At 32.0% G+C, this 23,563-nt stretch overlaps 1 protein-coding gene and 1 non-coding gene across 5 annotated transcripts in view; one reads left to right on the top strand and one right to left on the bottom strand.

The window, feature by feature from the left end:
- LOC120432429 (TGF-beta receptor type-1) overlaps positions 1-23,563 on the top strand; it is a 132,882-nt gene that overhangs the window by 48,653 nt on the left and 60,666 nt on the right. For all 4 annotated transcript variants that reach the window (XM_039597644.2, XM_039597645.2, XM_039597646.2 and 1 more), the window contains 2 exons: positions 11,795-12,115; positions 15,935-16,049. In XM_039597644.2, the coding sequence (XP_039453578.1) occupies positions 11,795-12,115; positions 15,935-16,049 (436 nt within the window). The remainder of the gene's footprint in view (positions 1-11,794; positions 12,116-15,934; positions 16,050-23,563) is intronic.
- On the bottom strand, positions 3,355-3,426 carry Trnah-gug (transfer RNA histidin (anticodon GUG)). Its single transcript has one exon. It is a non-coding gene; the product is annotated as a tRNA-His (tRNA).

The raw sequence follows: 23,563 nt of genomic DNA, 5'->3' as shown, positions 1-23,563 counted from the left end.
AAAAAAGACAAAAAAGACAAAAAAGACAAAAAGACAAAAAAGACAAAAAAGACAAAAAAGACAAAAAAGACAAAAAAGACAAAAAAGACAAAAAAGACAAAAAAGACAAAAAAGACAAAAAAGACAAAAAAGACAAAAAAGACAAAAAGACAAAAAGACAAAAAAGACAAAAAAGACAAAAAAAGACAAAAAAGACAAAAGAGACAAAAAAAAACAAAAAGACAAAAAAGACAAAAAAGACAAAAAAGACAAAAAAGACAAAAAAGACAAAAAAGACAAAAAAGACAAAAAAGACAAAAAAGACAAAAAAGACAAAAAAGACAAAAAAGACAAAAAAGACAAAAAAGACAAAAAAGACAAAAAAGACAAAAAAGACAAAAAAGACAAAAAAGACAAAAAAGACAAAAAAGACAAAAAAGACAAAAAAGACAAAAAAGACAAAAAAGACAAAAAAGACAAAAAAGACAAAAAAGACAAAAAAAGACAAAAAAGACAAAAAAGACAAAAAAGACAAAAAAGACAAAAAAAGACAAAAAAGACAAAAAAGACAAAAAAGACAAAAAAGACAAAAAAGACAAAAAAGACAAAAAAGACAAAAAAGACAAAAAAGACAAAAAAGACAAAAAAGACAAAAAAGACAAAAAAGACAAAAAAGACAAAAAAGACAAAAAAGACAAAAAAGACAAAAAGACAAAAAAGACAAAAAAGACAAAAAAGACAAAAAAGACAAAAAAGACAAAAAAGACAAAAAAGACAAAAAAGACAAAAAAGACAAAAAAGACAAAAAAGACAAAAAAGACAAAAAAGACAAAAAAGACAAAAAAGACAAAAAAGACAAAAAAGACAAAAAAGACAAAAAAGACAAAAAAGACAAAAAAGACAAAAAAGACAAAAAAGACAAAAAAGACAAAAAAGACAAAAAAGACAAAAAAGACAAAAAAGACAAAAAAGACAAAAAAGACAAAAAAGACAAAAAAGACAAAAAAGACAAAAAAGACAAAAAAGACAAAAAAGACAAAAAAGACAAAAAAGACAAAAAAGACAAAAAAGACAAAAAAGACAAAAAAGACAAAAAAGACAAAAAAGACAAAAAAGACAAAAAAGACAAAAAAGACAAAAAAGACAAAAAAGACAAAAAAGACAAAAAAGACAAAAAAGACAAAAAAGACAAAAAAGACAAAAAAGACAAAAAAGACAAAAAAGACAAAAAGACAAAAAAGACAAAAAAGACAAAAAAGACAAAAAAGACAAAAAAGACAAAAAAGACAAAAAAGACAAAAAAGACAAAAAAGACAAAAAAGACAAAAAAGACCAAAAAGACCAAAAAGACAAAAAAGACAAAAAAGACAAAAAAAGACAAAAAAGACAAAAAAGACAAAAAAGACAAAAAAGACAAAAAAGACAAAAAAGACAAAAAAGATAAAATACAATACATTCAAGGAAAACAATTATTACATAAATTAAATCTACAGAAACAGAATAAATGCAGGAAAAAATTGAAAGAAATTAAAACAAATCAAGAAAAAAAATATGTTTTTTTTTCATGTTAACGAAAATTTGTGTTTTGGTGGAGTTCAAAAAAACATTTAGTCTGAAGCATAAAAAACATATCTAAATCTTGCCAACAGAAAAAGAGAGAAATCTCCACTTTGTCAAGTAACCTAGAAGACGCTCTCGGCGCAGAAAAAAAACAAGAAAAACAAAATCTGTCTGCATCAGAGTAACAAACTAATAATATCAATCAACCTAACGACTAAATCACCGCACAAACAAGACGCGCGCGCTCTCGGTCACACACAAAAACAACACAAAACTTGGAACGACAAACTGATACATCCAACGACCTGAGCTCGCAAAATGTCCAGGCAAGAACCCTCCGCCAGTGAAAGTTGGAAGAAGATCTGCGAAACGAAGCGAGTGTAGGCCGAGTGTCTGCCGTCGTCGGGCAAATTGTTGCGATAGTGGTATCTTGGCACAAGTGAATTTCAGGATAAAATTTGATGAAACTTTGATAAGAATTTGTCACAAGTTTTTCTTTCAATCCAATCTGATAATAACCAAATTGTCAAAATTGTCAAGAAAGCATGACTACGACGAACTGACCGTAGAGAGAGACCCCCTAGTAACACACTGTCTGATCCCTCCCCCATCCACTCCTCCGTTGGCCAAACCGCGACTTTCTGGCCACGAGTGATTCGCGAAACCACCGCCGTAAGTGTGGAATGCGTAATTTCTTCAAATGAATATTCATTCATACAAACATCCCATCATCATCGTGGTCGTCGTCGTTCAAGTCTACACGACGGTCGCGTCTTGTCGCAGAGTCGTCTTAATCGCTGGCTTGACTGCGACTTGTCAAGTCTGTGGCCAGCAGGGGGCCCGAAAGCTGCCGCAGGATGATTTTCGCTTCTCTAGGAACAATCACTCTGGCGACAAAGTCGAAATATTTTCTCACTGCCGAGTCGTTGATCACTTTCAGTCGGAACGTACACAACCAAGCGGTGCACAGCAGGGTCGAGGATTTTTGAGGACCACTTTTAGGGCACAGTGGTACTAGGACACGAATTTTAGTTTGGGTTTGGAATTCTTGAAACGAAATGTTTTTTTGTTTACTTCCGTTCCAAACTTTTTCAAAGTGGTTCAGATCGCAAAATTAAGTGGAAATTTCATTTTCGAAAAAGTGCTAAATTTTTTAGCCTTAATGTCTTAGGAAGAGTTGATGCAAAAAGGAAAGGGACATCTTTTGACTTGGTTGAAAGTTGGTTCAAGGATGGTTCATGATTAGTGTGTTTAAGTAAATCTTACCTTTCAGGAATAATTTTGGAAATTTGATTTCTCTTCTAGAAAGTTGTTGGACATGAACATCAATGCAACTTTGTTAAAGACATCAACATTTTTCCTAACAATCTATGCCTTCTTCGACTAATTTTGTCAATAGCATCAGATTTGGCTTTCATTTACCTGTTGCAAATATTTTTCAAAGATCTCTGTTGTAACCGTTGTAACGACTCGTTCAAATAGTCAACCACAAACGACGACCAAATGTCTGATAAGAAATGAGCAGCAACTTTTCACAATGGATTACACCACGTTGCGAAATTCCGTTGATCGATTCGGTTGTCAAACTTCTGCTCAACTTCTGAATACGCGGTGGCGTATTCTACGAACGGACCCGCTTCCAAATGTCAGCGTTCAGTTGTATGAAAGCGAAATGCTGACGTAATATTCCGGCTTGAGGTGAAAATTCTTACTAACTTAACATCAAGCTGCTACGTTAGTCACCTTCTGCGAAGGCAACGAGTAGCAAGCAAAAAAAAATCCACTCCCCGTCCGTGACAACGGTGTGTACACCATTGCCGTGACCAGGATTCGAACCTGGGTTACTACGGCCACAACGTAGGGTCCTAACCACTAGACGATCACGGCTATCGGGGAGTTGTGTGGTATGGTGCTTTTGATTGGTGAACGCGTTCAACTCAGTTTGTTGTCGACTTGGTGGAAAACCCGAGCAACACGCGAATAAACGAGTTTTGCTTTATTTTTAGGCTGTGAGGTGAGGTTCGTCCATGCAGTTTTTGTTTTCTTTCGAAAATCGGAAAGGTGCAACGAAAGCCAGTTTGGACAAATGAATGGAGTGAGGGTGCATAGTGGCGGAATGGCAATGGAATCGACTCGATCACTTAATGAGTTAAGTGCAAAAACAAAATCAGCCAAATGTTTACAGCATGAGAATCGAACTTGAAACCTTCAAATTGCAAACTGTTCGCATCGTTCACATTTTACAGCCGGAATATTCATTTTTGATGTACGTATTTCTTTGAATAAAAAAAGAGATTTGATTTTCGTGATTTCTGCAATTATTTCTATGATTTTTTGTATTATTGTGTTCATAAGTTGCAAAAAAATAATCGTTTAAACAGAAAGTCATGATTCGAATTTTCTGACGCTACAAAAGCCGAAAACCCTCAAGAAACTTCAATTTTTTACATCAAAAACGAAAAAAAAAATGCTAACTAACTGTCATATTATAATTCGCTCTTGATAATTATTCAAATGATGTCTCGGAAAAACTTTTCAACACTTTGATATCTGTGTGTTTTTTTTAAATATTGATTAAAAGGCCGTTGAAAATATTTTCCAAATTTTATTATTTGAGCCATTGAGCAAAACGGGCAAAAGTGTTCGTTTTGAAATCAAATTTGCAATCGAAAAAAAAAAACAGTACCGTTTTAAATAGTTTAGTTGTTCAATTTAATAAAAAATCATACACTTTTAATTTAAAAAAATACTGACAATTTCTGAAAATATTTTTTTCAAAAATATAAGAACTACTATCTATTTTGCCTAAGAAAAACTAACAATAAATTTCCTGTAAATTTGCATAAGAAACATTTAATATTGGTTTCTCATTCCTGAGATAAAGATATTTAAAAAAAATAATGAAGCAACAAAAAAAAAAAAAACTTTTCGATGTGTCAAGCAATTAAGCTAAATTTTCTCATTAAAAAACAGTCGCGGGGTCTTTTTTAAAATGAAGCATGAAAATACATTTTTGTTCCCTAAAATTTTCTGTGGCCTAGAAGGTGCTTTTTTGATCCCTAAAACATATCACAATATTCGTTTGACATAGTCAAAATTTAAATCGACGCCAATAAAAAAAATATATCAAATTGTTTTCAATTGGTTGCAATTCTTATTAAGAAAATAACAAAGAAATTTTATAGGAAAATATATTTGTAATAGACTTATTCTCTGAAAATTAAAAAAAGCTGTTAATTTTAAAATTGAACATAAAAATTTTCTTTACTTCAATTTTTGCAATGAAATCACCTGAATACAATTTAAAATATATTTTCCTGCGTTTAAGTAGATTTGAGAAAGCTTGGACATATTTTGAATATTAGTTAAATGTTATGTACAGTACCCAAAAAAGTTTTTCTTTTGCAAAACTTTTTAAGTCACGGCGTTAAATTTCGAAGCCTCAAAGCAAAAAAAAATAATTTTTATGTTTACTAATTTTGGGATGTTTCAATAGTAAAATAGATTGACCATTTAAAAAGTTTGTTTACAAGTTTTAGCTACAGTGATTTGTAGGGCTCGTGATTTTTCACGGCTCAAACATTTAAATTTCGCGGTATGCCAAGACAAAAAATTGGAATTTTACGACAATTTCACGGTACTCGAAAATCGAAATGAAATAAATGAAAAAATATGTTATTATAGCAATATTGTTTAGAAGAAAGTTACTTCGAGAATTAACAGTTGTTCAAAAAACAAAATATTACATCCTGACACAAAATTCATTGCATTTTTTTATGAGCTCAATTTTGTACAGTTTTCATCTGAAAGACTTTTAAATTTAAATATCGAATAATTTGCTGAAGTCTCTCCAAACGAAAACCATTCTTAATTCACCAAAAGTAGAATTAATTGTAGAATTGATTATTTTGAATAAGTTTAGGCAAAGCTTCATTTATTGATTATTGAGAATAACAAAAAAATAAATCATTTATAAATACTCCAATTTTTATCAACATGATGTATTATATTTTAAAATTGAATAAAAGCCTCATTTCTACCTAAAATATTTGAATCGTTTTGAAATTTTCTCACATTATATAGTGCAATTTGTTCATTGTTATTTTACTAAATTTAACAGGAGTTAAAAATAAAATAGCTAAAATTGTTTTGAGTTTTCTTTCATTATATTTCACATTATGTTGGCATGTTACAATCAAAGGTCATTTCACTGTATATTTACATGTTGAAATCAGCATTTCGATAGAAATATTTCATGATCAATATCTTAAAAAATGACGTTTACATTAACCATCCAATATCTTTAATTTTTTTGTACAACTGCTTCCAAAATGCGCGTCTTGTGGTTTGTTTCAATTAAAAATCATATTTCAAACACCGAGGGGCATTTTTTATTTTATTTTGCGGCATTTTACGGTATTGACCAGATTTCACGGCCAATGGAAAATTTCACGGATAACACGGCTTCCGTGAAATCGCAAAAAATCACTAGCACTAGCGATTTGCCTCGTTTCCATTTTTTCTGAATTCATATTTCTCTCAAATCGTTTTATTGTCATACAAGCTTTAAATATTTTGAAGTTTCAATATTCCAAAAAAAAAAAAAAAGGAAAAAAATTGCGTATAGTACCATAAAAACGGTACAGATTTGAACGACATCATGTGAAGTATATAGGGAATGTTAGTCATATACTCACAAAAATACAAACTTAAATAAAACAAGTCATATCACCAAACCAAATTATCTTAGAATTTAAGGGTTCTTATTTTCACTGCATTTCGTGGATCAAATATTGTTTGAAAAATTGTTAATTGTTGAATTTTGAGATCGAAGCCCGTTGTAAACATAAAAAAGTGGACTGAAAGTTTTTTAGAAGTTTGAAAATATGGTTCGAAAATTATATTTAAATTAAACTAAAAAAATAGTATTTGATGCTTTATTTTGTTCAATTCAAAATTGAATAATAATTGTAAAATACATTCCAACTATTTCTCAAATTTTATCCCATAGTTCTCCTTTCCTTAGTATGACATTTGAAGTGTTCGTGTACCATATGTCCCGGGGACAGTTTTATTTCGGCTGTGGCCTTTACGTGAACTACCACCAAAAAAACATGCACCGGGCAACAATTGCTCGCTGAGAGGAAAAGGATTTGCGTTGTTTCTCAAGATTTGTTGAATGGAATGGGATGGCAGTAGTGGTGGAGCCGGTTACTGGTATGAGTTGCATAATATTCTGTTGTGACGATGATGATGATGATGATGATGATGTTTTCGCCGCACAGTGAGTGGTTGCCATTTGACAACAACAGCCACACACAAGGACCGTGAAGACGCAGGAAACTTTTCCGGCGAATTATTTTGACGAGCGTGGTGTTGTTGCTGCTGCTAGTTTGCCAAAGCAATTTCTGCGGTTCGTTTGGCAATAGGTGAGGATCGGATGCGGAAAATTTGGCGCCCCCGGGTCGTCGTGTTCCAGAATGCGGGGAATTTCACAGAAATTTTGGTCACAACAGGATTATGAAAAGCCTTGAGAGAGTTACTGGTCTCAGGGTTATCTGGCTTGAAATTTGACCTGAGTAAATCATCAGATAATTTTTTCTTTAATTCTGAGAAACTTAAATCAAGCGATCTTCGACATTAAAGCTCACAACGAAACGGTTAAATTCGTTCTTCTTATTTTCCCAAGCAAGCGTCTACAATTAATTTAATTGCGAATTTATGCTCTATTTCCATGATTTGTGGTCTCCCCGGCTGGATGAAGTGCTCTCTGGTCGTTCTATTTCTATACTTTTCTTTCAACTCTGCCTTTGAGAGCTTTGTCGCGTCTTCGACGGCCAGGGCCATTGGCAAAGCGACGAAAAATGCGAGAGCAGAGGAAACCCATTAGCTTTAATATTCCCATCATACTAACTATTGGTGAAATATTTCTTCCACCAGTCATTAATTAATTTGCATAATCTTAGTTGGAAGCGCGCAGGCAATGTGTTTTGGCCCCCGGGAAGAGTCAAGTCAAGGTGCGATCGCGGGGAGGAGGACGACATTGTTGCACACAAGTTTCCGAAAGACGGGTTGTTCTTGGCTTGGCTTGGGGGGGCAAAAACATTGCCGGTAATTGCCGGTGAAAAATGGTTGCGCGGAAACTTTTACTAACTATGGTCGAACTGGTCGTTGCTCGAGGAAACCTTTTTTTATCATTTTAATAGATTCAAATTTCTAGTTCTTTTTTGTTTTCTAGAGCTTCTGGAATTGCTTTTTTCTCTTCATGTGCCATTAGTTTTTAGGTGCACATTAGCACCACTCCGGAATGGTTCATGCGTGAAATAAGTTTCCAAATTAAAGTCTCTGCAAGCGCGGTGCAATATCTGGGAGGAGGTCGTCATAACACTTAACTTTGGAGGTTTAATGTGTCCATTGAATGTGGTGGAAAAAAATCTTGATGAAATCATTCAGCGGAGCGAGATGGTTGAATCGAATTAAGTAATAAATCTAAAAAAAAATCCGGACAGTTTTATGCACATATTTAAAAACCTTGTTTCATTTTCATAGGAAATGTATTCATATTATTGAATTAAAATTAAAAACAATAATTTTTTTGTGTGTGTTCATGAAAATAATACATGATTAATTTAATATTGTTATACAGTCCAGACTCGGTTATTCGAAGTTCGATTATCCGAACAATCGAATCTTGATGAACATTTTTTTTCGTGTTTTAACATATTCTCTTACTTTAAACATCAAAATCGAGTTTTGCGACCTCATTTTAGTTAAATTTGACTGGTTGATTGCTCATTAAATAAAAAAAAGCATTTTTTTTAAATTTCATCACCGCCATTTTGGCCGCTATCTTAAATTTAAAAATTCTAAATCACTTTAGAGTAGTTTTGGAGTCATAGTTAAGCTCAAGAATCAAAAATAAGAAAACGAAAAAAAATGTTTTGTGATTTGATTATCCGAAGTGAAATTTCACCAAGACTAAATTCGAGCCTGTACTGTACTTACAAAACTCAAATCAAAAAACTTATGACTCATGAGTCTATTTGTTGGTAAGGGCTAAAAGGAATTCGCATAGTAAATGTTTTCTGAACTTAGTTATGTAAACTTAGTCAAAAATTTTAATTTTAATTTTTAATTTCAGTGCAGTCTCATAATACTTCGGAAAACGAAGAATATTTGTTTTTTTTTTTTTTTATTTGATCGAATATCGTTTTTATGTTCCATAAAGCCCTTTTTCATTATCCATTTGTCCCTATACTGCCCCTGTTTGCATAAATATCCCATATGAATTTTCATTACTTTTGATTTAATAATGCAGTTTGGTTCAAAATCCTGTGATCTTTCAGAAAAATCACCAAAATATCCAGTATTTTGTTCTGGGCAGTATACTCAGTAAAAAAAGTGTTTTTAGTGGAAACATTACACATTTTTCTGACGTAAAAGATGTACTCATTCCCAGATTTAATATAGCCATGGTTTTTTTTACTGTGTACAGAGCAAAGAAAAATATAATCATGATTTTGTGTTAGAAAAAAGGTATAAAAAATTTACATCACATTTTGTGTAATAAAACTTTTTCCACAACAATTGAGGTAGAATAACATACACAGTAAAATATTATGTAAATTTGGAAGGTGCAACATTTGACAGTTTAATTTTACCTCTTTTATGGTGTAATTTCACATCGATTTTGACAGAAAATGTGGCATTTCACCGAAAAACAGGTAAATTCACACACTTTTAAAGGTAGAATTACACATTTTTCGAGGTAAAATTATACAGTTTTAGAGGTTAAATTACATATCTTTCTGACATAAACGATTTAGAATTTAGATTTAGAAGAATCATTCCCAGATGAAGTATTGCCATGATTTTTTTCAACTGTGTAGAAAAAAGTAATATTCAACCATAAAACTATCAAAAAATAACTTTTATACTTTGTAAATATAAATGTTACGTAAAAGTTTTTTTTTCTATATTTGTATATTCTGAAGACATTTTATATTACAGAATAATGCCAATGCAAGTATCTTCAAAGTTTTTGTCCCTCGGCTCTGGCCGGGAGGCAAAAAAAATATAAATATTGAAATAACACGCCATAGTTTTAACATTTGCTCAGAAAAGTGTTTTAAAATGCATTTAACGCTGGTTCAGTTGTTTTTCAATCATTAGTTTTCAAAAAGTGTAAAATTTGACGAAAACAAAAATTTTTGGGGAATTTCTTTTCGTGGTAGTGAACATCGATAATTTTCAAAAAATCAAATGATTTTTAAATCAACCCAAACATGCTAAAAATGATTCTAAACCCAGGGGAATATATTTTAAATTAATTCCAGCTGATTGCAATTAAATTTCCATTGAAATATTGAAGTTTTTTGAAACCATATTTTTTGCCAACTTTTTCGGGCCAACTTTGAAAAAATGAGAGACAAAAACTTAAAATAAAATTTGGACCAGCCTAATGATTAAAAAAAATTACAAATGGTGGAAACATGCCTTTCCGGAAACATATGTTCAGATTTGTTCAATTTTTTTATTGAAGATCATATTTTTTTTATTTAGCCTCACTATTCAAAGGTCAACATTAAGTAAATTAAGATCATTTCGTTTTAATAAAATCATGTTGTAAGAAATTTTGACGTTTTTATTTATACAATAATTATTTAAAACATTTAAAAATTAGCTCAAACATACACAGTAAAAAATCATGACAATATTACATCTTTCCAAATTACATCTTCCGAAGTTACACAGAAAATTTCATAAGAAGAAATGTATAGTTTTGCACCTCCTTATTTGTAATTTCCCACATTCCACAAAAATTGAGGTAAAATTACATCGAAAAACACAGATAAAAAATGTGAATTTACTCGACACGGAAAAGATGAATCACATGTAAACTCAGTTGATGTAAACTTAAGATTAGACTTTAACGGGTGAATCACACGTAAAATCATGTTTTTACGTATAATTTGTTGCAAATTTACATCAAATTGTATCAAAACCAAGTTCATGCTCATGCTCAATTTACATAAAATTGCATTTAAGTTTAAATGTTTGATGGCGTGCAAAACTGTTGCATCATAAATAATGTAACTTTCGGAAATATTTTTTTGTGTGTAGTTTTGAATAAGCCTCTGGTTGTTTGCTCAATAATAAAGGTCATAGAATCATACAATTTTTCAGCCATCCAAAATTAAACTTTTTGCTTTACTGTGTACTGCAAAATGAATTTAGCCTTGAAAAAAAAAATGTTTTCAGTTAATTACAATAATTTAAAAATTCTTTCATTATTTGAGGAACACGTTTTGTTTTATTAATAATCTAATGTCCACCACCACCACTACTATCTTTTGTTTTTTAAATATTCATCAAGTTTTCTTCAGTTAAAGTTTATCTCTTTCATTATAAAAAGGATGCGAATAGACCTTTTTCACATTAAAGGTTTCAAACAAGTAAAAAATAGTACAACAAAAATACGAAAAATCGAAACAGGCAAAAGATAACGTTTATAGGTTTTAGTTAGGCTCTAAAACGATTAGAATAAAATCGAAAACTTTACAAGAAAATACAAGTAAAAGTACTAAAAAAAAATCTTAGAACAAAAGTTGCTCAAAATTTGATCTCTTGAACATAATAAAAACGTTTTTATTTAAATTGGACATTTGAGAAGAACTGATTTAATATACGTTAATTCTCTATCATTTTTAAATTAGGTAAGCAATTTGGTAAATCCATTCAAACTATGAAGATTTTTTTTAAAGATTATTTATAAATATTTTGAATATGAATACTTAATGTTCTTGGAACTTGAAATCGATGGAATGGATTAATTTTGCAATTGTTCTAAAAATTTCATGAAATTTGTTTTCCAAGACGGTTCTCAGATGTTGTCTATATTTTTATTATAGTTCTACAAGTTAAGACCTACTTGTTTTTTCAAATTTGGAGTGGTATGAACACAAATATGATTCCAAGAATGCTCCCAAATCAATTTAATTCGAGTGGTTGACTGCGTTTGAAAAAAATAATGCAGAAATAAAAAAACTGCATTTCGAATGATTTGGTAATCATTATTATCCTGAAATTCTTTTAATAAAACTCCAAGCTTTTTCCCAAGAAAACATCTTTAGAAGTCATCCTTCTCTTAAATCTCCCGCCTTCCAGACTAAACAAAACAGACTTCAAGACGATAACAATAAAAAGTTAAACACAACAACCGTCACTAATCTCTCAATTTGATTTCTCCTTGCAGCTTCGCGGATCATCCGGCACACCAACAACAAACGCAGCAGCAGCCTCAACGACTACCAGGACTCGTCGCTGGCCAAGGAGCAGCACCACCACCAACAGCAGCAGCAGATTAATGGGAAATATTTAAGCTCCAACGAGAACCAGCTGGGAGTTGGGGGTGGTGGCGGTGGCGGCGGTTCTGGAAGTGACGATGACAGCCAGGGTGCGGAACCGGGAGCGACACTATTCGCGTCGGTACCGTCGTCCTCGTCGTCACTGTCATCGCCGCTGTCGCATAATTCGCCGCAAACATTGACGCTGACGGCGGACAAAAATAAAACCAGTAAGTATAGGGTAGGGGGGGACTTGTTTTGGGTCTAACGATTATTTGTTTGAAGCTTTTACAGGAAATTTTTTTATTTTTTTTTCCAAAACAATATTTTGTTTTGTTTAGAATCGAAAATATTGTCGTTTTTGGCTTTTTGTCCAAATTTAAAATTTACATATTTTTAATGTAATTTTACCTAACAACATGCTGTAAATTTACAATTTTTTGAGGTAAAATTGCAAATTTAATGACTTGTTTTAAAACGCTGTCAAAAATTGGTTTGGACAAATACAAGTTGAAGCACCCTTACATTTTGATATCATACCCCCTAAAAAATTTAGGTGGAAAAGAACATTTCTTTTCGCAAGTTTTTTCGCCCCTCTTCTTTTGTTTAGTTGCATTTTCCACTAACTGGGCCGTGGGTTTGTTTTTCGCTCCTCCGGATGGGTGGGAGTTCAGTGGTGGAAATGGTGATGTTTATGGAGTGGATTTCCAGTGGTGTTTTCTTTTTTGGGACTCGTGCCTTTTTTTGTTTCGCTGAGGGTGTTAACATTTTGGATTTATAATGGGAGTTTGTTGGCGAATTTTGGGCGTAATTTTTCCCCGTTACGAGCTCGCTGAGTGGAGTGAGAGGTGGAGCGTTGTGGATGTTTTTTTTGCATTTTAGAGCATATGTCATTTATTTGTTTTGTGCTGGAGTGCGATAATTTTAGTGCCGGGCTGTGTAAAATATTCAGAAAACGATAATTTTTAAAACATTTTTTTCTGAATATTTTTTTTATCTGTCTAATTTTTTTCTTCTTATTTTAGAAATTTACAAACAATTTACTGTTTTTTTTAAATGATTAATTCTCTACGTTTCGCAAATTTACATTTCTTTGTATTTTTTATTTGGATGAAACATTTTTCACGCATTCCCCATGGTAATAGAAGCCATTTGCATAATTATTTTTTCCATAGAAGTGACCATACAATTTTGCAGGACGGTCATACAAAACGGGCATGTGAATATTTGGAAATCAGTACCTTAAGAAGGAATTTCCTGATCGCTTTGGTGTCCTCGGCAAAGTTTTAGCTTATGATCAGCACATCCAAAGAAAGCAGTTACATGAATTAACTCTTTTTTTTTATTTTCGATTTTTTATGTTTCAGGGTCCAAAATTGTAATTTTTTTGCTATTTAGAAAAAATTTAAGAGGATTTTATTAAGATTTATTTAATCGGATTGTTGGTTTCTTAGATATAGTTTAAGTTTAAATTTTGTAAAATAATGGTGAAAATGTCCAAAATAATTGTGTTGAGCTCTATTCAAATACAGTGGACTCTCTGGCTGTCGATCTTCTCGATATCAATATTGCTCCAGCTGTCAATAAATTTTTCAGTCCCTTCAAACAGATTGCTTTGATTTTCAGTTCTATAATTTGATAACTCCCGCTCTCGACGGTCCCTTCAATATCGACAACGAGAGAGTCCACTGTATTAGGTATTTAATACCATCCAATTTAATTTTCATATATAAAAATATGCAAATTTTCAGATTTTTATATATTTAAAATTTTCAAATATTCAAGTTTTCAAATGTTCCAATTTTCAATTATTCAAACTTACAAATAATAATTTTTAAAAAATATTGTTTTTTAGTTTTCAAATTTACTTTGCATACTAAATCAAAAGTTTTTTACGAACAATTAAGGGTGGAAAAACTTTGAAATTTCCAATGAACTGTCCACATTGTTTATAGACGGATTTTTTTTTTAACTTATGGCTTAAAATTTAATTCCCAAACGGAGTAGCAACTGCGGGTGGGCACCTATGCTTATGCTTATGCTTATGGCTTAAAATTTAATTCCCAAAATATGTTTTTTTTACATATTTTGAGCAATAGTGCGCAAAACTTGGTTTATGAGGTATGATTTTTTTTGATAAAATAGTGTTTTTGGAAAAACATCAAAAATCAGGAAATGAAAATCTGGCCCTTGAAAAATATTTGTTGAAAGAAAAGCTTTTGCGAAATTTTCTGATCTTGTCAATAAAAATTATTTCTAATTTTTATACTTTATTTATAATCAGGCTTAACATTTGAAAAGGTCTAAGATTTGATTATTTTGAAAATAAAATTTTCCCTATTTCATATTTTAACACTTTCAGGCCTGAATTTTCAAAATAAATAAAATAAATAAATGATGCCTGCCTCCGGCTGAAAAACTCTATAATAAAGAATAAAAAAAAAAGAATAATAATGCCAAAATGATTCTTATGACCTTACGAAAATTATAGGCTAGTTTGGACATTTTGATATTTGGGTCAAATATATTACCCCTCAGATCGAAACGGTTTAACCAAGTTATAAAACATTTAAAAAAAATGTATTTCACTGAATTTTTCATTTTTAACATTGAAAATCGGACCAATCGTTTTCGAGATATCGTCAGTTGAAAATTACAGGCTAATAATGAGGTGACACTCAGAGAAATTAATCGTTATTTCATCGTTTTTTTTCTGGAGGCTGTATCCCAAAAACTAATTGCCCGATTTTCAAAATTCTAGAGAGAATATGGTTGGAAATTTTCTTACCTCTTTAAAAATATCTGTTTTCTTTTAAGAGTTTTATTTAAACCCAAATATATAAAAAAAATTAAGATTTTTTTGTTGACCAATTTTTTTCTGATAAGTCCTACAACTTTGGCGAATACACCAAATCGATCAGAAAATCCCTTCCCAAAAAACAGAATTTCATACATTTAACTACTCATTTTGTGTGGAGACTTGAAAATGGAAAACTATGGAAAAAATATTGTTTTAAAATTACTTCTATTGACATAGGGAATGCATGGATAAAGTTTCATCCAAATAATAATAAAAAAATATTTTGAAATCGTGTAAAAAATTGCGATATTGTAAAGAACTACTTTATAACGAATCTTATTTGAAAAAGAATGCAATTTATAATGGAAACTTTTACAAAACCAAATATAATGAATATAATATGAATATATATGATGAATATATTAGTTTTGTAATTTATGTATCTCTCGATTCTGTTCGAGGGAGGGTACCAATAACAATACAAGTTGATATTTCAATTCATGGTTTCTAATTGTTGATGTCTAATAATTAAAATGGATGCTACACGCAAGTAGGTTGTTAATTAATGTTACGAAAAATAGCTTTTGCTATATCTAAAATTGTGGAAGTTAATAGCAATTCTTTTTTTTTTATTTAAATAATAGTTGTCTGGTTTAGTTAACAATAACAGTGAAAAATATTTGCAATGGCGTAATATGTCTAAAGAATCACTTAAAAAAGCAATTATTTTTATTTGAATTGGCCAAGAAATAGTCGAGCTTTACAATCTATAATAATAAAAAAATCTTTGAAAAGGTGACTCATTCAAAGTATCGTTTCAATCTCGTATGCTCTCCTCCAAAATGTCTCGATTGTTTGACACATCGTGACAATTTAATGAACCCATTTTACCATCATCAAGGAAAAACAAACGTCTCGCAAATAAAGTTACCTCCAGAGTTTCCTTCCATTCCTTTGAAAAACCGGTAAAGATTTTATATATTTTTTCCCCACTAAATCTTTCCCGCAGCATCTTTCTAGTCTAGAGCAACAAAACTTCCACTCCTCCCCCGCCATTGCAATGGGTTGCTCTTGTTCTTCCCCGTTAGTGGTAGTAGTGTGACTAGACACGACTGATGCTAAATTAAAACCCATAAATCTTTTTCTCTCCCAGCCGACACTCTCTGAGCAAAGTGTATTCTTCTGTAGCGCGCAAAAATTTTAACGGAAATTTTCTTTTCGTGTTTTTTTCTCTCTCACACTTTTACAGAATTATTAAAATGTCACTGCGACATTTGCAAGGATCAAAACTACGTGTGCGAAACGGACGGACTCTGCTTCACGTCGCTGTCGCTCGAGCACGGCACCTACAAGTACTCGTACAGGTATGTAAACAGTTTTCTTTCGAGCGGAAAAAAGAACCCCGCGTCTTTTTACAGGATGCTGGAATCTCCGGGATTTTCGCTTGTAATTCTGTTATTGTCACCCAGTAGCAGCAGGCTGCTGCCGAGAACACGAGTACATTTTAAGGTTCCTAGGCGCGGCGTCGTCGTTGTTGTCTCTTCTGATGTGCTCAGGGCGGAGAATGCTCCTCCAAGTTGTCGGGGAAATTTACGTTCTCTGGAAGTGCTAATTCGGAAGCAGGCCCTGGTGTGTCTTCTTGGAAGTAGGATAAGGGATAAAGGCGCGGGAGAAGGATGGAAGCACGATGACCTTTTGCCTGGGCATGGGACTGTTTTAATTAAATTTCATAACAATTCAAAATGACGACACTCTGTGAGAGGGAAAAAGATTTGGTTTCTCTAAACATCTTGGACTTGGGAAGGTCTTCTAGCGGGGTGAGATTTTTTTTTACATAAAGTTTGATATAACTAGAAAAAAAAAGTTACCTTATACGAAAAGTTTGATTTAATAACCATTACTTGTTCTAATTTGGGACTGTTATTGATTTTGGATCAAGCAAATATTCCTCAGAATTGTTTTCTCGAAGCACCTCCATTTAAAAAAAAAAAGAAAATTGCGGATTATTGAAAAAATATTTCTATCACTTTCGGTAATAATAATTTTCAATGATTTAAATGCAGTTTATGCTACAAGTTACAAAATGACAATTTTGTCAGCACGAGCCATAAAATACTCCAACTAGGCTCTACCGATTTTTATTCCTTAGGTTCAAAATAAATACTTTTTTTTTGGAAAATGCTCAAAAAAATCCTGAAAATGCGAATCTTTGATAAAAAATACCCTATTACCTTCGATTTTTTTGAGAAATTCCCGATAATTTGGTACCCATATTACAAAATATGAAATTTCAGATTTTTGTTTGGAAAATATGTAGTTTTGTGAAATCTTTTGGAATTTACCAAAAAAGCTGAAACTATTGTAACCTATTAGAATGTCTCGATCATTTGATACCCACATTGCAAAAACATAAAATTTAAGTATTTTTTTAAAAAATGCTTGGTTTTGTAAAAAAAAACCAGCAGCTACATTAGCCTGTCCCATTTTGAGGTCATGTCGAGGAATTTCAGGTGCTCACTTCTTAAATGATAGATTATGATGTTAGGAACAATGTTTTCTTAGACAAGAAAAAATAATAAAATACTTTCTCGCACCCCCTAGTCGATTTACTGAAAAAAGTCACTTTTTTGAACAAATTTTCTAAAATCGCTTGGAATCAATACAAAAACTGTTTCGATCAGGTGTGTATTATCTTCAAACGATAGGTTTTTGTCCATAGATTAAGATGCACTATCAATATTGGACGAAAATTTAAGTTTTTGGACTCTCCCAGGCGGATTTGTGTCGAAAAAATCGCATTTTTTCGAAACTTTTTTCAGAAATGTTCATTTAATTTAGGGAAGCCTATTTTTCCCAGTGAAACCAATACATGCAGCTTGTAGGAAATTTCATGGCGAACATTTTTTCCTCTGAGAAAATGCAATTTCGACACTCCAGAGCCGAGATATTTGAGTTTTAGTGAGGAAAAAAGTGCCAATTTTCAAAATTTCTCAGAATTCAGAAGCAAGGCCTACTAATAACACGATGTAGCAAGCATATGTCTCAAAGGTCAGGGTATGCTTTTTTATAGTAATTTTGGCCGCTGAATCCGAATCTGAAATCAAATTTCGTGCAAACAGTGATGTTTTGGAGCTACACCCTTTTGGAATGTTATTTGCGTGTTTAAGTGGCAGTTTTTGTAAATATTGCTCGGTTTGTTCTAGAGGTCGTATCGAGGTGCTCCGATTTGGATGAAACTTTCAGCGTTTGTTTGTCTATACATGAGATGAACTCATGCCAAATTAGGTTTTACACCGTGACGTCATTTGACAGCTCGTGTGCACTGTTTACATTGTCTTTGTCGATTTTTGACGAATTTCCCCGAACAAAATCGACGACCGCATCGAACTGTGCAAAGTCCATGTAAACAGTGCACTCCTTTCTAATTTCCAAATCGAGTCGGCGTAAAACCTAATATGAGCCCTCTAAGACAAAGGGAAGTGGGGTAAAACGGGCATTGAAGATTGAGGTCCAAAAAACATAAAAAATCTTAAAATTGCTCGCATTTAAGTAAAACTTCATCAATTCCAACTATCTTAGATGCATTTGAATGGTCTTTTGAAGCACTTCAAAATGAGCCATAGACATCCAAGATTGGTTTAACTTTTTCTCATAGCTTTTGCAAATTACTGTTAAAAATTGTTTTTTTTTTTGTAAACCTCAATATATTTTTGTAACAGCCTCCAACACCCATAATCTTTTAGTTAAAGTTAGGGAATGTCATGGCCTATATGCCTACGGTATTAACTTTTTGGCCAATTGCAGTTTTTCTCATAGTTTTACGATTTTCTATAACAAACATTTTACAACGTTAGTTATTGTCCTGTAGGCATCCATAGCGGCACTTTTTAGTCTCACTTTTGTCATATTCGAAATCCTCGGAAAATTCAAACTTCAATGCCCGTTTTACCCTACTTCCCTTTGTCTTAGAGGGCTCATATTTGGCATGAGTTCATCTCATGTATAGACAAACAAACGCTGAAAGTTTCATCTAAATCGGAGCACCTTGATACGACCTCTAGAACAAACCGAGCAATATTTACAAAAACTGCCTCTTAAACACGCAAATAACATTCCAAAAGGGTGTAGTTCCAAAACATCACTGTTTGCACGAAATTTGATTTCAGATTCGGATTCAGCGGCTAAAATTACTATAAAAAGCATACCCTGACCTTTGAGACATATGCTTGCTACATCGTGTAATTAGTAGGCCTTGCTTCTGAATTCTGAGAAATTTTGAAAATTGGCACTTTTTTCCTCACTAAAACTTAAATATCTCGGCTCTGGAGTGTCGAAATTGCATTTTCTCAGAGGGAAAAATGATCGCCATGAAATTTCCTACAAGCTGCATGTATTGGTTTCACTGGGAAAAATAGGCTTCCCTAAATTAAATGAACATTTCTGAAAAAAGTTTCGAAAAAATGCGATTTTTTCGACACAAATCCGCCTGGGAGAGTCCAAAAACTTAAATTTTCGTCCAATATTGATAGTGCATCTTAATCTATGGACAAAAACCTATCGTTTGAAGATAATACACACCTGATCGAAACAGTTTTTGTATTGATTCCAAGCGATTTTAGAAAATTTGTTCAAAAAAGTGACTTTTTTCAGTAAATCGACTAGGGGGTGCGAGAAAGTATTTTATTATTTTTTCTTGTCTAAGAAAACATTGTTCCTAACATCATAATCTATCATTTAAGAAGTGAGCACCAGAGATTCCTCGACATGACCTCAAAATGGGACAGGCTAAGCTACATGTTTTCGAAAAAAAAAACTCAAATTTCATGTTGTTGCAATATGGGATCAAATTATTGAGAAATTTTCATAGGTTTCGATAGTTCTAGCATTTTTTTTGTATATACTTAAAATGTTCACAAAACTACATATTTTCCAAAAAAATACTTAAATTTCATGTTTTGTAATATGGGTGTCAAATTATCGGGAATCTCTCGAAAATCTCGATAGTAATAGCGTATTTTTAAAACAAACATTCGTATTTTTGGGATTTTTTTTTGTATTTTCAAAAATTTAAATGCTGTGACTTAAAAAATTTATCAGAAATTACCGAGATTTTGGTATTAAATTTGAGTTTTTTTTAAATATAGAATTTCGTGAAATTTTTGGCTACTGAAAAAATACTTCGGCTATAATAACCTTTGAGAAATTCTTGAGAATTGAAATCATAAACTAGTTTTGTTAAATTTTTAAGATTTTTGAAAAAAGGTTAAACAATTGAAATTTATGAGTAATTATCAATTATTTGACACTCCAATTGCAAAATGACGAAATTTGAGTTTTTTTTTTTCGAAAATACGTAGTTATTGGATTATTTTCCCAATCCCAATCCCAATCGTATCTACGACAAATTTTCGATTTTTAAATAAAATAAAAATACTGTGGCTATCAAAATCTACAAGAAATTCCAGTAATTCTGCTGCATTACACAATGATGAAATTTGATTTTTTTTTTAAATTTGGTTGTGTGTTTTTTTTATTGCCTGCTATTGAAATCTTTGAGAAATTTACAATTAGTTTTTTTTAAAGTAGTTTTATGAAAATTAAGAATAATGTCATAAAAATGTTTTTTATCGATATCCTTGGTTTTGTAAAAAAAAAACGAGCAACTACATGTTTTCGAAAAAAAAACTAAAATTTCATGTTGTTGCAATATGGGATCAAATTATCGAGAAATTTTCATAGGTTTCGATAGTTCTAGCATTTTTTTTTTTTGTAAAAACTTAAAATGTTCACAAAACTACATATTTTCCAAAAAAATACTTAAATTTCATGTTTTGTAATATGGGTGTCAAATTATCGGGAATCTCTCAAAAATCTCGATAGTAATAGCGTATTTTTCAAACAAACATTCGTATACTTGAGATTTTTTTTTTGTTTTTTCAAAAATTTAAATGCTGTGACTTAAAAAATTTATTAGAAATTCCCGAGATTTTGGTATTAAATTTGAGTTTATTTTTTAAATATAGAATTTCGTGAAATTTTTGGCTACTGAAAAAATACTTCGGCTATAATAACCTTTGAGAAATTCTTGAGAATTGAAATCATAAACTAGTTTTGTTAAATTTTTAAGATTTTTGAAAAAAGGTTAAACAATTGAAATTTATGAGTAATTATCAATTATTTGACACTCCAATTGCAAAATGACGAAATTTGAGTTTTTTTTTTTCGAAAATACGTAGTTATTGGATTATTTTCCCAATCCCAATCCCAATCGTATCTACGACAAATTTTCGATTTTTAAATAAAATAAAAATACTGTGGCTATCAAAATCTACAAGAAATTCCAGTAATTCTGCTGCATTACACAAGGATGAAATTTGATTATTTTTTTTTAAATTTGGTTGTGTGTGTTTTTTTTATTGCCTGCTATTGAAATATGTGAGAAATTTACAATTAGTTTTTTTTAAAGTAGTTTTATGAAAATTAAGAATAATGTCATAAAAATGTTTTTAATCGATATCCATGAAAAATTTCCGATCATTTGATGCCTACATTACAAAAAAAAAAAAAAAAAATTAGGAGCACAGAGTTTTTAAGGAAGAAATTTTTACTGATACTGTTTTTTTTTATTTTTTAACAGTGTAACTATGAAAAAATATAAACAGTCCAAGAAATTATAATTTGATTTTTTTAAATCATCTTTTAAACTATTAATGAATTTGAGAATACTCAGGTGCTTATATTTGGGAGATCAAATACCAAAAAAAAAAAAACTTGAAAAAAATAGTTAAATGTTGTTTGCTCTCGTCCTTTGACGAGACTTTGTGATATATCGAAAAGCATTTTTTCACGTTATACCAATCGACTTTATGTCAAATGACCAGCCCCCCTGGGTTAGAACTCCCAGCGGACTAGTCCGTCGCTAGATTATTGACCTTTCCGGCTGCGTTCCCGAATCATCAAATCCTGCCTGAAAGCAAGAACGAAGCAAGTCGTCCCCTCCTTGAGGTCCTCGGGAGGGCAGATTCGGGGGCAGGGGAAGTTTTGCCCGCTATCGTGATCTTCATTTTAATTTCAATTGAATTTTCGGTTCATTTTTCCTTTGTGATATTAATAGTTGGCTTCCTGTGTGTACGTACGGTTGTTCCTCCTTCTTCCACCTATTCGAGCTATTGGTTGGGTCCAAAAGTTGCCAAGGTAGTCGCTGCTCCCGGTGTCCCGGGTTCGTTTATTTTATTATTTCGTTTGCTTTCGGTCTATTTTTTGCGGCAATCCGAACTCCCTTCTGGTCGTTTTTGGATTTCGGCTTGGCCAGATCCAATTCGGTGTACCATGAGTAGTTGAAATTTAATTTAATCATTTGTTCCGTCCATTCAAATTTTTCGCCGAAGGGGCGGGGAGGGTTGGAGTTGGGTTTCATATTATAATATCCCCGACCGACTATTGCCCGGATGGTTTCGGCTGGCTGGCTGGAATCGAGATTATAGATACACAAATTGAGCCGTACTCGATTGCGAAACGATGTAAACTTCCAGCGCTGGAATGGGAAAATTATGGCACAAAATTTAATATTAATTTCCGCCAACAGCTCACTTCCATTTTAGGGTACTTCCCCAAAAAGCACGTTATTTTTAATCAACCCTTCGCAAAGTTCCTCCAACAGTCGTGGAAATTCTTCTTCGAACTCGCACCCTCACACCGACCGTCCGGATTGCAATCCATCGCGGCTTATGGTTATTTGACTGCCAAAAATGCAAATGAAAATTCAAAATTATGACATCATTTTCGCTGCCATTCCACCTCATATGGTTTCGCGCGAAGATCGTTTGTTCAATTTCTGTGTGAAGATGCCTTCTCTCCATTACCGGTTCTGGGAAGAACGGCTAAAGGTTCTTTTTTTTTTGTTGAGGTTATGTAAGGAAGTGTAGCCACAAACACACATACTCATATTCAGTAATTGTATAGATACTCAATCCTTTTACGAGTGCTGGTTTTCAAGAGCAGCGCCACAGCGAATTTGCCAGCCATAGAAGCGAACGCTTTGGCAGAGAAGCAGCATATGTTCGTTTAAACATTCATTTTTAGTACTTGGGAAGGGTGGTATGCACCAAATTTGTGTTTAATAACATAATTTATTAAAGAAATTCATTTAATTTTGGAAAATTTGCTTCAGTGTTAATTTTTATAATAGGAGCTGTATATTCCGTATACTGTATATTATTTTTGAAATCCCTGGGAATCATATTTTAGCGATCATTCATAAATGGTGTATAATTTATTGTAGCAAGAACACAATGGTTTTAATATTAAACCTAAACCAGATTTCTCAATGTAACACTTTTTTACAAACCATGGTTAACCCATTTGAGACCAGAAAATATCATGAATTGTTACAAAATATTCAAACTAATTTTTCGAATTTGGTTAGGTGACAACAAAACCTGAGAAAAACATCAAAATAAAACATTTTTTGCGAAATGGAAATCTTCTTGCACAGGTAAAAACAATCTACTACAATCAATGCATATATTGCAGGGATAAATTTTCCGTGTTCTTGACTGTTCATATTTGTAAATTAATTCATTTTGTTTGATTTTTGTAATTCGAAGTTTTGGGAAAAAATCTTAGTAAATAGGTATTTTACCAATCATTGCATGTTTAGTCAAATAGTGTTGCTTTTTAGCACAATAAAATGTAAATTTGTTCTGCAAAATTGCCCAAAATGCATACAAATATTTATTTTGTCCTTATTATTTTCGGAATTTGCAGTGCGTTTTTTTTTTTTTAAAGTTCTATTTTAAAAAAAATGAAATTTAACCTTACACTTGATATGGTAAAAAAAGAAGTTTTTGGCTTGTACTTCATTTATCAAATGTTAGGG

Source organism: Culex pipiens, chromosome 2 (assembly GCF_016801865.2).
Source record: "Culex pipiens pallens isolate TS chromosome 2, TS_CPP_V2, whole genome shotgun sequence".
Classification (NCBI taxonomy): domain Eukaryota; kingdom Metazoa; phylum Arthropoda; class Insecta; order Diptera; family Culicidae; genus Culex; species Culex pipiens.
This window is presented reverse-complemented; position numbering and strand designations above follow the sequence as displayed.